Source organism: Anarhichas minor, unplaced genomic scaffold (genome assembly GCF_050575085.1).
Source record: "Anarhichas minor isolate MPS153535 unplaced genomic scaffold, ASM5057508v1 ptg000003l, whole genome shotgun sequence".
In the NCBI taxonomy this organism is placed as follows: domain Eukaryota; kingdom Metazoa; phylum Chordata; class Actinopteri; order Perciformes; family Anarhichadidae; genus Anarhichas; species Anarhichas minor.
The window spans coordinates 10,429,664-10,442,817 of record NW_027466449.1 but is presented as its reverse complement, the minus strand read 5'-3'; the positions used below and the strand labels follow the sequence as shown (position 1 = coordinate 10,442,817).

General features: G+C 40.7%; 1 protein-coding gene across 1 annotated transcript in view; it reads right to left on the bottom strand.

The window, feature by feature from the left end:
* Positions 1–7,959: 7,959 nt before the first annotated feature.
* xkr7b (XK, Kell blood group complex subunit-related family, member 7b) overlaps positions 7,960–13,154 on the bottom strand; it is a 47,813-nt gene continuing 42,618 nt past the window's right edge. Inside the window, exons 3-4 of the mRNA XM_076091459.1 lie at positions 9,678–9,897; positions 7,960–8,767 (exon numbers count right to left, since the gene is read on the bottom strand). Coding sequence (XP_075947574.1) covers positions 7,960–8,767; positions 9,678–9,897 — 1,028 coding nt within the window. The remainder of the gene's footprint in view (positions 8,768–9,677; positions 9,898–13,154) is intronic.

Below are 13,154 nucleotides of genomic sequence, written 5' to 3'. Positions count from 1 at the left end.
TTACGTAACAAGCATAAAGTTAACATAAACAGTGGGCTCCTTGGTCAAAGACTTGCGTTTGTTTGACTCGTGCACCAACTGCCCATCGATTTTCTCGCTTGTTATTCTTGTTACTACACCATGTAACTTTAAATAGTGAGTGCTGCAGGGATGACACATTTTCGTAGGCCAAGCATCGCCCTGGTTCCCTCGAAAGCAATTTGATGGGACTTTTCAAATGAATTTTGGAATATTACAGAAAATTAGCTTTATAACACATTTTGTTCAGCAAGATCATCTTCACAAACGACCCCTTTTATGATTTTTGCTTTAAAATTCATGAGTGAGATATTTACTGAAGAATTTTATGCTGTAGAACAGCACTTTTAAGTTTGGCTGCAAGTTTGCTCCTGTCTTTAGTGTTGATCGCATTTGAAGTGATGATGTAATTTCCAGTTTAACGGGACAGCAAAGCTATTGACTCTATACGCTTCCTATCAGTAATTGGATCGTACATGAACACACATCTTCAGAATCCCAAGAGTTTCACACGTCACTGCACCAACCAGAGTTTAGCAACACTGGAATCAAAATATGAATGCAAATCAAATCAAAAAGACATGTTGTGAGGTTGTTTGCTCATGTTGCTAGGACTGTCAAAAAAATTAACAAAAAGTCATGCTTCAGAAGAAATATTTCATGTCTAGTCACACCACAATCAGTGATATTGTCATCCAATGGGACTCAAAGGTGATTTACTCCCAAGAAACAAAACATTTAGGAGTTAATTTAGGACTTGTTAGTCTTCAGGTGCAATGAGCAGGTTTGGCCACAGAGTGGCAGAGCTGTGACATCTGAAGGAAGGAGGAGGGGGAGGAGAGGAAGGAAGGAAAGACATATTTCTTCTCAGCAGGATACTGATGGAGGCAGTAGAGATGACATCAAACCTGTGACCTTTCACACACACACACACACACACACACACACACACACCATGTAACCATGCTCACATTCAAGGAAACAATAAAGATTTATTGTCATTATGCAACGGATGACAATATAACGAAATGCAGTTGTGGACAAACACACACACACATACACACACTCACACACACACACACACACACACACACACACACACACACACACACACACACACACACACACCTATCGTGAGGGTAACCACTCCATGGTGACCGGAGGGCTAACAGCTTAACGATCGCCCAGTTACCTAGGCAACGGGAGGCAAAGATGGGGCCTCTCTCTCTCGCTCTCTCTCTCTGCCCTGAGAAGAAACTTACAGGGGCTTAACTGTGTCAAAATGAATGGAGGATGAATCAAAAGTTCTGCTCTGAACAAAGATCAACTCTAAGTGACAGATCAAACAAAATCAAAACATGCCATTTCAAAATAGTATTCTGGAGAAAAATATTTAACTTAGTAACTGGATCCCTAGAATGAAAACAAATGAGATCAGTACAAAGTGAAAAGCAGTTAGTAACGTGGGTTGAGTAGGTAGAGAGAGCTAGCAGCGTGGCAGGAACTACGGGATAGTCGATTAGCTCGGAGAGTCGAGAGACAGCGGAACCAAGATTTCCTCACTGTTTTATATCAATTTTAATCTACAGTACTTAAGAATGGCCACACAATGCCAGGTCTCTACACTATATTCACCAGTGACACATGAGTCATGCAAAATAAATGCACATATACATGAACTCACCTGCTCTTGATGTTCTCTCTCTCTTTGACACACACACAAAAACACACAATAATTCATGCTTGTATGAACTTCAAAGTACGTCAGATCTTGATGTGTTTTGGTGCTGCATCAACTCTATCTCTCCAAAAATGTGTGTGTCTTTGCAAGTGTGTGTGAGACTGTGTATTGGGTGTATTATGTGTGAATTTATGCATGTACATCTGTGTGTGTGTGTATGTGTGTGTGTGTGTGCATCAGTGGTATCAAAGAAGCAGAATCCTTAAAACACCTCAAAATCACACATGAGGTCTGACGCAAGAGGAGAAAAAAATACAAGGAGGAAAATAAGAATCAAGGAGAAGACGAAGGTGGAAGAGGAAGAGGAGGGAGGAGGGAAGGAGAGAAGATGGAGAGAGGGATGGAAGAAAACGAGGAAGATGTAGCTTAAAGACGAGGAAGAAACGTTGAAAGTAGAGGAGGGTTGATTGGAAGGGCAGATAAAAAACAAAGAAGCGGAACAATGAGGCTGACCAGTGAGGAAGGAAGGCGAGGATCAAGATGAAGACAGGTAAAAGAGGGATTGAGACTGGAGAGAAGGCAAGGGTTACAGTTTCTGCTTGTTACATGCATACAGTCATACAGTCTCTTCCAAACCTACTTGGTTAGCTTTAAAATCGCAGCCTCAGTTAAAATAAGTATGTTTGTTATGTACTTAACTAATGTCACGTAATTTTTGTAACAAAAGTAAGTCAACGTTGACTTGGTGTTACATGGACACTAACAGCGGTCTCCTGGGCGAAAGTCTGTGTCGAAGGTGATCCACACTGTCCTCCGTTAAGTGGACTTTCTCGCTCTTTATACTACTTCAGTTACTCTGACCGTCGATGAATGAAGCGTATGGGTTTACATTGGAGTCAGCTGAAAGCCCGGTGTGTCTCAAAGGACTCAAAGAGTGCCTTGGTGCGTCGGTATCAGACACCGAGCGGCGCTGACCAAGTGAGTGAGAACGGGGTTGATTGAACTTGAGAAAAAAGGGAAAAAAGGAAGGAGTGCTTGGAAGCAAGGAGTGAAAAAGAAAAACAAAAGGTCAAATAAGGGGCGGAATACTCAACCCATGAGTTCCTCCTGCTGCGAAGTAAAAGAAAACAGAGAAGAAGAAACAGAGTGAAAACAGACAAAGGAAAAGGAAAGCAAAGGGAAAAAGTCTTGAAGAGAAAAGGGAGGAGGAGGGATTGTTGTTGGGTTGCTGGATCTCCAGAGATGCCTGCCAAATAAACAACAACTCCTCAGGATGGAGGGATGGTGATGTGAGAAAGAGATCAAAGAATGTTGGTTTGAGGGAGAGATTTTGTGTTGTCGCCTCGAGAGGAAAGAAAGAGGAGATTCAAGAAGAAACAAGAGAAACCGGGCGGGAAGATTCAGCGGAAAGCGTTGGTGGAGCTCCAGCTTCAGTTTCAGCTCCGCCTCACTCCGGTATCGCACCTGGGAACTCCTCAGTACAGTCCAAACACACAGAAAAACCACGGCCAGTAAGAAACAGCCATATAGAATGAGCTAGATTCTGTCTCAGTGGCACCGCGAGACATAAGTTACAGGTTTTGTAGAGCTTGTTGGATGTATTCAGTAAGTCAAATAAAAAACAAAATTCAGCAGCAGTGTTTAATGAAATACAAAGCTTTTGAGGCTCATGGGTACTGTAGTATTTAGAGCCAATTGATAAAAAAACTAATGTTCTTGATGAACTGTTTGCAAAAACTAGGAAATTGTGATTTGTTCCAGAAAGTGCATTGGCTTAGTTTGAAAAAAATCTGAAATCTGCTGTTCTAAACTTATATCCTTGAAATATGGGTATATTGTATAATACCAATGTATAACAGCAGATAAATAAGTTAAGTAAAGTTAAGTACAAGTACCTTAAACATTGCAATTAAGTACAATATATGACTTCATATTTATTTTCCATACGCTGTAACAGAAAACACAGACAGCAGTGTATTTCACCGGCTGTTCAGCCATGTTTACTACAGTATTATTCCCATCTACAGTTATCAGCACATCTTGTTGAGCTCTTTTTTTAACAGCGTCATAGATATTTTCACCACTGGTTTATTTTTCTGCTCATTCACTCAGAGGATGTTGAAGCAGCATTATCAAAAGAATTTAGAGCACATCCTGACATACATACTGTACATACAATACATACATACGAACCAAAGCACACACACTCATACACGTCCTAGTATAGCGCCACTCTGATATATACAGATATATAGAATGAGTAAAAAAAGAAAAGAAAATCTATTTTCAGTTTTTACATCTTAATATAAGAGTCATACCAAAGACATGGCCACTGAGTGAGTAAACAATAGATAAATATATATAAAACAAATACAAAAATAAATAAACATAAATACTTGCATCAATTAATAAAAGATGATTTGAGTTTTTGAACTCGCTTACTTTTTTAACATGTTTTTGTTCAAGTCGGTATATAACCAGCGCACCACTTTTTACTTTTATTTGACTACACAAAGGGCTTCATTATCCAATCAGAGAACGCGAAGCCTCGCCCTCGGCCCACGATTGGGTGGTTACCATATGCATTATCTGTACATTATCATGCTTGACATGACATAGAATTGTTGTTTTCAGCACCATTAACATCGCAGTGACTGCCACCACTGTACCAACATCCACTAGTTCATAGGACACAACACTGTCAGGACAATGCTAATACCAAGTTATTACTGATATTGACTTTTAATTTCTATTCCTGATTTGTTATTTATCCATTTCAACCCACCACAGACACAGTTTTCACGCAGAGCAGGTAGGAGAGCTGATATGGAAATGTTGCCCTTGCTGTCTAATTGGGAATACAATCAAAAACCTTTTGAGGATCTGAGCGCTTACATACTTGCTTTTAACAATGCATTAGTGTGTGCATGATGGCCACGCGTGCACCCAATGCTCCGGAGCGTTGATTGTTCACAACATCAGATAATAATGCAACTCATCTGCAGGATGCAATTAGAAACATGGCCTCTCAACAACAATGATGGAAGGTTTTAAAGACAAACTAAGTAACTAAGACATTCTCACGACTATATATTCTGGTGTCAGCCAGGGATGACTCGGCCCGATCTGCCCCCTACAGGATACACTTTTTTTTTATCCTACAGGTAGAATGAAGTCTATGAAAGATACTGCATCACAACCCCTTATCTTCGTAAACGCATTGTTAAAAGGCAAGTATACAAACTACTCTTTGTGACTTGCTCCACCCATCGACCTAAAGTACACAAGGTTGGAAATACTTCTACTGGGAGTCCCTTCGCCACTTCAGAATATACACATGCGTCATCAGCATAAAGGTGATAATTAAACCCACCCTAGATGCTGCATAATAAAGACTTGTGTTGGTCCCAGGTGGCAGCAGGAGGGAACGTAAAATGTTCATGTTAACACAACAGCATGCCCCAGCTTTGAAAAGGGTAAGGGAAGTGCCAAAGTAAAGTTGAGATGTCATTTATATTCATCCGAATAAAAACTAGAATCTAAACAACTTTGACACAAGTTTATAGTAGTTAAATATGACTTTTTACTGTGCCATAATATTTTGTTTTTTTGTGCTTGTGTCAGTCAACCTTACATTGGTGACCCCCTGAACAGTCACATCCTCTAAATGCTTGTTGGGTTGTCATTTAAAAATCTTGGTATTGCAGCGAAGGAAAAATAAATGAAAGTTAAACTGCATCATGAACTGGGAGCTACACAGTATCTCAAATGCATCTTCAATGGTGTTTTGATGGACATGCTTTTTGAGATGCATCAGAGTCACATAGGGAATGCAATGGTGTTAAGAGAAATGCTTTTGAGTGCATTGCTAAAAATGCTAACATCTCGTGTTGCCTTTATCTAAAACAATCACAACATTGGTATAAATGTTTCTTGGATGGACTCGAAGAACGTCCTCTTCATAACAAATCACAAGTCACCTTATATGCACAGACTAACCTAAGGCTTTTAAAGAAACTTTTCAAAGAACTTCAAAGAGACTGCCAAAGAGAGATCTGTTGTGTAATATGAGAGAGGACACAAATTAGCTTTGATGAGAGTGTTTTTTTTTGTTTTTGTTTTTTTCACTGTTCTGCCTCCAGGTACTGTTGCTGACCATGCTGGACTTTCTTAGCATCTAGCTGCTTCTAATTGATAGTAACACATTCACACCTGGGAGCTGCTGCCTTTAAACTTCAACCCTTGAAGTTGTGTGCCGATCAACTCCGCTGAATTTGTTCAAGTTGTGCGGGCATCACAACAGCAGTTTAAAAGGAGCAAAGAGGATTTCTCATCTGACGATTTCATTTTTCCTGTCAGTCGACTGATGATGTCACTTACCAGTACAAACCTGACTCTATCGACTTTGAAGGCCTGTACATGGTTTCATTTTGTAAACATCTTCTTTCAAAAATTCCAAACCCTTGTCACCATCCTATCTGTAACAATAAACAGCAGCTTTTGCTAACTAGCTAGCCCGCAAAAACAATCCTTGTACTTTGCAACTCTGAGTTTTTGTTGTCAATTTCTTTTGCGTGTATATTGTTACTTGTATTAACTGCTCACTGGATTTGTTCTAGTGTTTTCACATTCCAACAAACTGTTGTTTAGGATACCTTAAGGTCTGTTAATGTGACTAAGAGACATTTGTTTATCAGCTACTGTTGAAAATGTTTTCATAGCACAATGAGGTTGTTAATGACACCCTTTATACCTCTACATCTTATGTATTCTAAGAAAACATTTAGACTCTTACGAGTAAATGAAGCTTCTTCATCCAAAAGTCATTCATCAACGAGAGCTTATTATAATAGCTTATATCTGACATCTGTATTTATTCAACTGTACATCACAGGCCTGTTTGTGGCGAGTTAGAGCATGCCATATGGGGGGTAGCCATCGCGGAAGTCGTCCACCTTACATCCTTACATCCAGACCTGATTGATTTTTTTCCAATTAAGTCCTTTATCAAGTTGGGGGTGACAGAGCAGCTGGGATGTAATCAATGGAGCTTTTGCTATGGCTGTTTTTGTACCACATATGGATGGCTGGCTGTTATCACTTGTATCTCAGGCTTACATTTCAGAATCACTTGTGAGCCATTCACATGATGGGTCCTTGTTTTGTCATGAGACTTGAGCCCGATGTATACGACTACATTTCTCTTTCGACACCACGGACAGAATGTGAGGGACATGCAACCTTTTGGAAGCATGATGGTACAGCAAGTGTAAAATGTTTTAATCTCTGTCTAATTGCAAAGACAAATGCTCCTATTCACTGTATGTATACTCTGCAAAGTGATTGCATTTCTTTAAATATTAAAGAGTACTCAATTGGCAATTAATTGGTGATTTGGAGGTAAAAAGAAATCTAGACGTCTTGATTAAAACCCGACTAAGTGTTGTTAAAAAGTGAGATATCATCAGTCATTGTTTAATTCAAGTTTTAGTTTATTTCATCCTGTAGTTATGTCCTGCGTCACTGGTCATAACTACGTTAACACATTTTAATTAAGGGATGTTGAAACATCATATTTAGCCTTTTATACGTCACCCAGATTTCGGAACTTTTCAACCAAATTTAACTTAGTTTTAACCTAGATGTCTAGGCGTCTTTTGCCCTGCAAATCACGTAAGCAATATTTATGAGATAGTGAGTCCCCATTCTTGTCTAATTTCTTTCCAAACCAAATGATTGCATGTCCCGTGCAAACTCCAGTCTCTAAAAGTTCCCAGGTAAGTCTCTGTTGAATCTCCGAGTCCAAGGCTCAAGTTCATGCAGCGGACTGTTTCTCAATTATCTCAAACTCCGCAACTTCATTGCCCTCAAATCCTTTTACTTCTTGCTCTAACCATGCAGGATGAAACCAAATCTAACACTCCTTGGTCCCAGGATGAGCAATCAAATGTCTCACCTCCAAGCTTTTAGAAAAGACGAAGATTATCTCAGTTCAGTGTTACTCCCTTTACTTCCCACGGCTCATTCATGCTACGTACTCCCGGACTGCGCCCTAAGGGGAGAGCTTTGGTCCCAGATTGCGCTTCACATTTTACAATCAAGTCTGACAACCTTTTTAAAAAAAAATAAAAGAAGAGTTGCCTGAAACTCTGTCTCCTTTCCATGCTTCTCCTGGGCATAGGTAGTCCTGGGATGAGAACTGATCTCAGGCTGAACCTTGGTCTCAGACTGCACTTTTAAGTTTAAAAGCCTCCGTTGGCTTAGACGGTTGTCTCATATTCTAAAACCTCTTTGCTGCCCATCATGCTGCTCCTGTACTGTATCCTCGGGCTGACGGCTGATGAGGTCTCCAGAAGCAGAATGGTTTTGCGAAGGCGCCGATCGATAAAGTGCGCATCCCAGGCCGGGTATCGCTTCCTTGGGAGGTCAATCCGGATCACAGGTCCCTCCTGTGCACGAGATGAGGAGGAGGTCCTGTGAAGGAGTGCAGGAGAAGATGAAGGGGAGGGACGTACCTGGAAGACAGGCAGGCAACTGTCCCTGTCTCTGTCCTTGTCTCGCTCTCCGGGAACCGGCTCCCCCGTGTCTTTAGTCCTGGGGAGAGTCCTCGGAGGGCTGGTAATGACCATGTCTGTTTGGGAGCCATGGGATGGGGTGAGGCAAGCATCAATCACTCCCGCTACCCCTACTGCACTCACCGCACCCTCATCCACACACCCTCCCCACTGTGAGCCCAGAACGGGCCCATCCGGGTGCAGCCAGCAGTAGTACACCAACATGAAGAAGGTTCCCAGGGCAAAGCTGCAGGCCACCAGGCACACCACCACCAGGGCGTAGGAGTCGGAGGTGTGTGGGCCACGGTAAGTGTACCAGGCGGCGGTCAGCGCCACATTCTCAACCAGCGTCACAGAATAGTAGACAGTCATCCGTAGGCGACTGGGTCCTTCTTTGACATTGAACCAGCAAAAGATGTAGATGATGCCCACCACCATGTTGTAGATGATCTCCTCCCATTTGGACATGCAGAAGTCAGTTTCACCTTGGATGATCCAGAAGGTCATGACACACCTGAAAGACAATAAACAAAAGCCTTAATAACGGCACTATGAGTCCTGCTACTAAGAATAATAAGGTCATTCGGATGGACAACCTCAAAAGGACTTTGTAATGACTGTGTATTTTCTATTTTCTAAAACATAGCACCTATTCTTTGTTTTAATACTGACATGCATTTTATTATTTGTACTATGACCATCATTCAAGTTAAAACTCTAATGAGCAGATGGACATGAAATTCACTGAGCACATTCATATTCTCTTTATTTTGGACACCTATATATGCACCCCAATGTCATAACATAATATAACTTGTAGTCTAATGAACTGATCTCAATGCAATTTAGGGAGCATATTCTCAAAATGTGTACGGTGACACGTTTTAACACCTACTTCCCAATAACAATGAGATTTGGCAACGCAGGTAATCATAAGAATTATCATGTGATGCATGTTTAGCGATTTCAATCTATTACCTGGGTAATGTAATGCATTTTTAGGGATTTTAAAAGAGGATATATTTACAGTTTTTACTTACGATTTACCTAATCAAGCTGTTTCCCTGTACAATACTGTAAACGACAATGTATTTCAGTAAATACATAGCATGACTATCTAAAGGCTCTAATTTTGGACACATATTTATTGAATAATTGATCTTCTATTTCTTTTGTGTACCTGCCATTGAGATACAAGACCACTGATACAATATTAATTTGATGTCAATGCAGCCAGTCAATGGTTGGGTAATAACTGTAAACTTGTACTAAACACTCGAACAATAAATATTTTTTCTGGTTACTATAATTGAGAGTTTTCTCCTGATAACTATTAAAAAAACTCGTCAGTATTCATCATTTTGTCAAATACTAAGCTTCTCATAGTGGGTCCAGACTCTTTTGCATCAGGTCACATGGCGCACCAGTGGCTGACGATGAAAATGCCGAAGTAGAGCTGGAAGACGGAGGCGAAGAGGGCAAAGGCCACGGTCCTCGCCCCGATGGTGAAGAAGTGCCACAGCATCTGGGTGATCACGGCCTTGTAAGACATTGGCAGCTTGTCGTCGCGGGAGTCCCTGAGAACCTTCTGGTAAGAGGCGATCATCCAGGCCAGAGAGACCAGGGAGGCCGAGGCAGAGAGCCCTGGAAGGACAGATGAACAGAGAGAGAGAAAACAATAAGAGGAAGGGAAGAAAGAGGCACAAATTAAAAAACATTTGGGTGATGAAGGGGGAAGTTAAATAAAGAAAGGTAGTAGCTGGCTAATTATAACAAATACACACTGACATGAAATACCAATATTTCAGTCAAATGAACTGTGAAACTTTGATATTGAATGTGAACAAGTGTCTCCAATGTGACAATTTTAACCATATACCTCACAGCATGACAACCATGACAATCACTGTCAAATGTTTGAGACCTTTAAGATATATTTTTCCTGGACCAGAACAAACTGAACTGCTAGTGAAAACAACACAAAGGTAAAGAATTTCTGTTTACCAAAAGATGGCGTAACGTCTCAATTGATGCTAAAATTCTAATATGGGACCTTTAAATGTTTTGCTTCCTCGCTCATTCAAGTAGACCTGGACTAGTTTCAATTGAAGTAAAAGGATCATTAGCCCGCACACTTAACTGTGAGCCTGTGAGCCGCCCAGAGTGCAGTTTAAACACATTAAACATTCATGTGTGTTAATCATGCAGTCTTGTCTCAAATTAGCCATGAATCACACTGAGAAGGCATTCAAATTTGAGCAGAGAAAGAGCTGCACCGACTCTGCATTTTAATGTAATTTTTTTATGAAGAGATCGGAGAGAACTTGAATATTCCTCTCATGTAGAAACTTACTGATATTTAAAAAACTAAGATTACTGCTGTTGAAAACAAGTTTTTGCCTTGAAGACTCAGAGTTGCAGTTTTTAGGTCCATAAGGTCCATAAGGTCACTCTTAAAGGCAGGGCGGGAGAGGGACTCGATTAGCCACTTGTATCAAATGGCCTAAAAGCAACGCAGGACATTTTGCTTTATCACATCGTACTCAAATGATATGCAGATTGTCATGTTTTTCTTCTAATCTAGTTTTTCTGTTTGTTGTACTTGAAACACCTTGAATGCCCGCTCATGCTCTTTAATTACAAAGTCGTTAGAGATCGGAAAAAACAACAACAATAATAATTGTACAAACAAAACTGATTGTTGCTTTAGCGAAACACAAAGATAACTTGTGTTCTTCAGTTGTGGAATTCACTCCTCCATGTTTATGTCAGCACGGCACCTTTGAGAGCGCGTCTATTTCACAGCGGGCAGAGTGCTAAATTATTCCATTTTTGTTTTGATCTCAGTTTGTTTTAATATTCATTTCTTACTTTATGTTTTTAGAGTGTTTCTTGGTTTCATGTTATTAGTGGTTCGTACCTAAGTGTGTTCTGCAGCAGGAGAGATTTCTGTGGATGTTTTCAACATCATCCTTAGCTTGATACATTTTTTCCTTTTATACAAAATGGAATTTGACATCATCCCAAGCTGACCACAGCCAATGGTCTCAGGGAACAACCCTCTCTTGCTGAGTTGATAAACCCCACCTGGGTTTACAAGCCAGACCAATGACATGACTCGTTTCCTGGCTTCAGGAAATAAACCAAAGCAGCTACAGAAGAAATGAAGCAGAGGGGATTATGGGTGGAAAGAGACAGATGCAGTTTGTTATGCTTGGAATACCCAGCACATCCCAAATATTTGGAGAAACTATAACCAGCAGGGATTTATAATAACAGATGACTTGGATGATTAATTGGCAGAACTGAAAGTTTGTTAATTTGATTGGTTTGCTGACCAATGAGCCATATCAGCACCAAGGTGATACGTGGGAGAGTCTGTGTTGTATACTGTGAAGTGTTTGATCCTCACTTCTTCAAAAGTCTATTTGAGGTTCAAGACATGGTTTTAGGGTTTAAGGTAGAATTTCGTTACGGCTAAGGTTAAGGTAAGTAATAAGGAAATTAAGCAAGATCACGCGCAAAATAGATTTTCAAATGTCACATGGAGAGCGATTCGATTTTCAGCAGGAGTTAAGAAAGGTAATTTAGATGTGAGACCTACAGTACGTTTGATAAACTGTCCCGATCGTGCCCACATGCTGTCCACACCTCACTGAGGTCTGAGCTTAGAATGAGACAGGCCCCCTCTGCATGCGGTCTGGCTGATCCGATCCCAGAGCGAGCAAGAGCTGATCACGGAGCGCAAAGACTTGACAGTTGATGCGTCCTGGCATGATCGGATGACAAAAGTTGCACTGAAACGACAAGCGTAACCACGGCCTAAGATCCCGGTAGTCGCTGCTCATGTCATGCATGCCGTTGTGTTACACTCAGTGTGTGAACTACAGAATACCCTGGGGTTCTGGAGAAGCTCACTTTCTTTTCTATTGCCCTTGTCCCTTCTTTTTCACATATCTGTACGCTGCTGACTAAATAAAAAGATAACGTTTTTGATATTGCGTCACCATACTTTGCTGGTCATGACAAGCCGGTATCTTTATTAAAGTAAAATACTGATGCATTACCCTCCTTAATGAATCATACATCGATAATAGCCGAATTTTACGCATGATCCATGATGATGAAAACACAGAAAAATAGAAATGCAGGGCAAAAATAGCATATTGTCAGTAGTTTAGAGACCGCCAAGATTTCACAGATCATGTTTTCAAAAGGACCTCATGTCTTACTAAGAGGAGCCAAGCTCTCCCTGGCTCCCCTGTATGTTGTACCTTGGCTACACTGAGATGTTACAGACAGTCACTGTCCCCGTGTCCCCTCGTAGAATATAAGTATGGACTTAATAACAAATTATGCATATCACTCAGTTTGTAAGCTTTTCTGTTGGTCATGTGTTTTTAAGCTTTCATATGTGTCCCGTGATTCGTACAATTCAAATATGTGTCTGATTCTTCACTTCGGTGCCGCCAGGTGTGTGTGTGTGAATGCTGAGTGTGTACAGTGTGAGCGTCTGTGTGTGTGTGTGTGTGTGTGAGAGAGTGAGTGAGTGAGAAAGAGAGAGAGAGAGGGAGAGAGAGAGAGAGAGTTTTGTTTTATTCATCAAAGGCCAATCTGCTTCTTGTAAGAGGTGCATAAATAAAGTATAGACTCCACTACTGATATCTGCTGTCTAAACATGCATATGCACACACGCACACGCACACGCACACACACACACACACACACACACGCTCTTTCTCTCTCTTAGGAGAAGCCTTTGTAACAACCAGAAATTGCAATAAAATCCAATAAAATAGGTCCAATAGAAAGTAGATAACCATCAGGATAATTCCGACCTATTACTACCGGGGTCTATATGTGTTCATAGTCTTCTATCGTATTTTTTAATTTCTTAATCA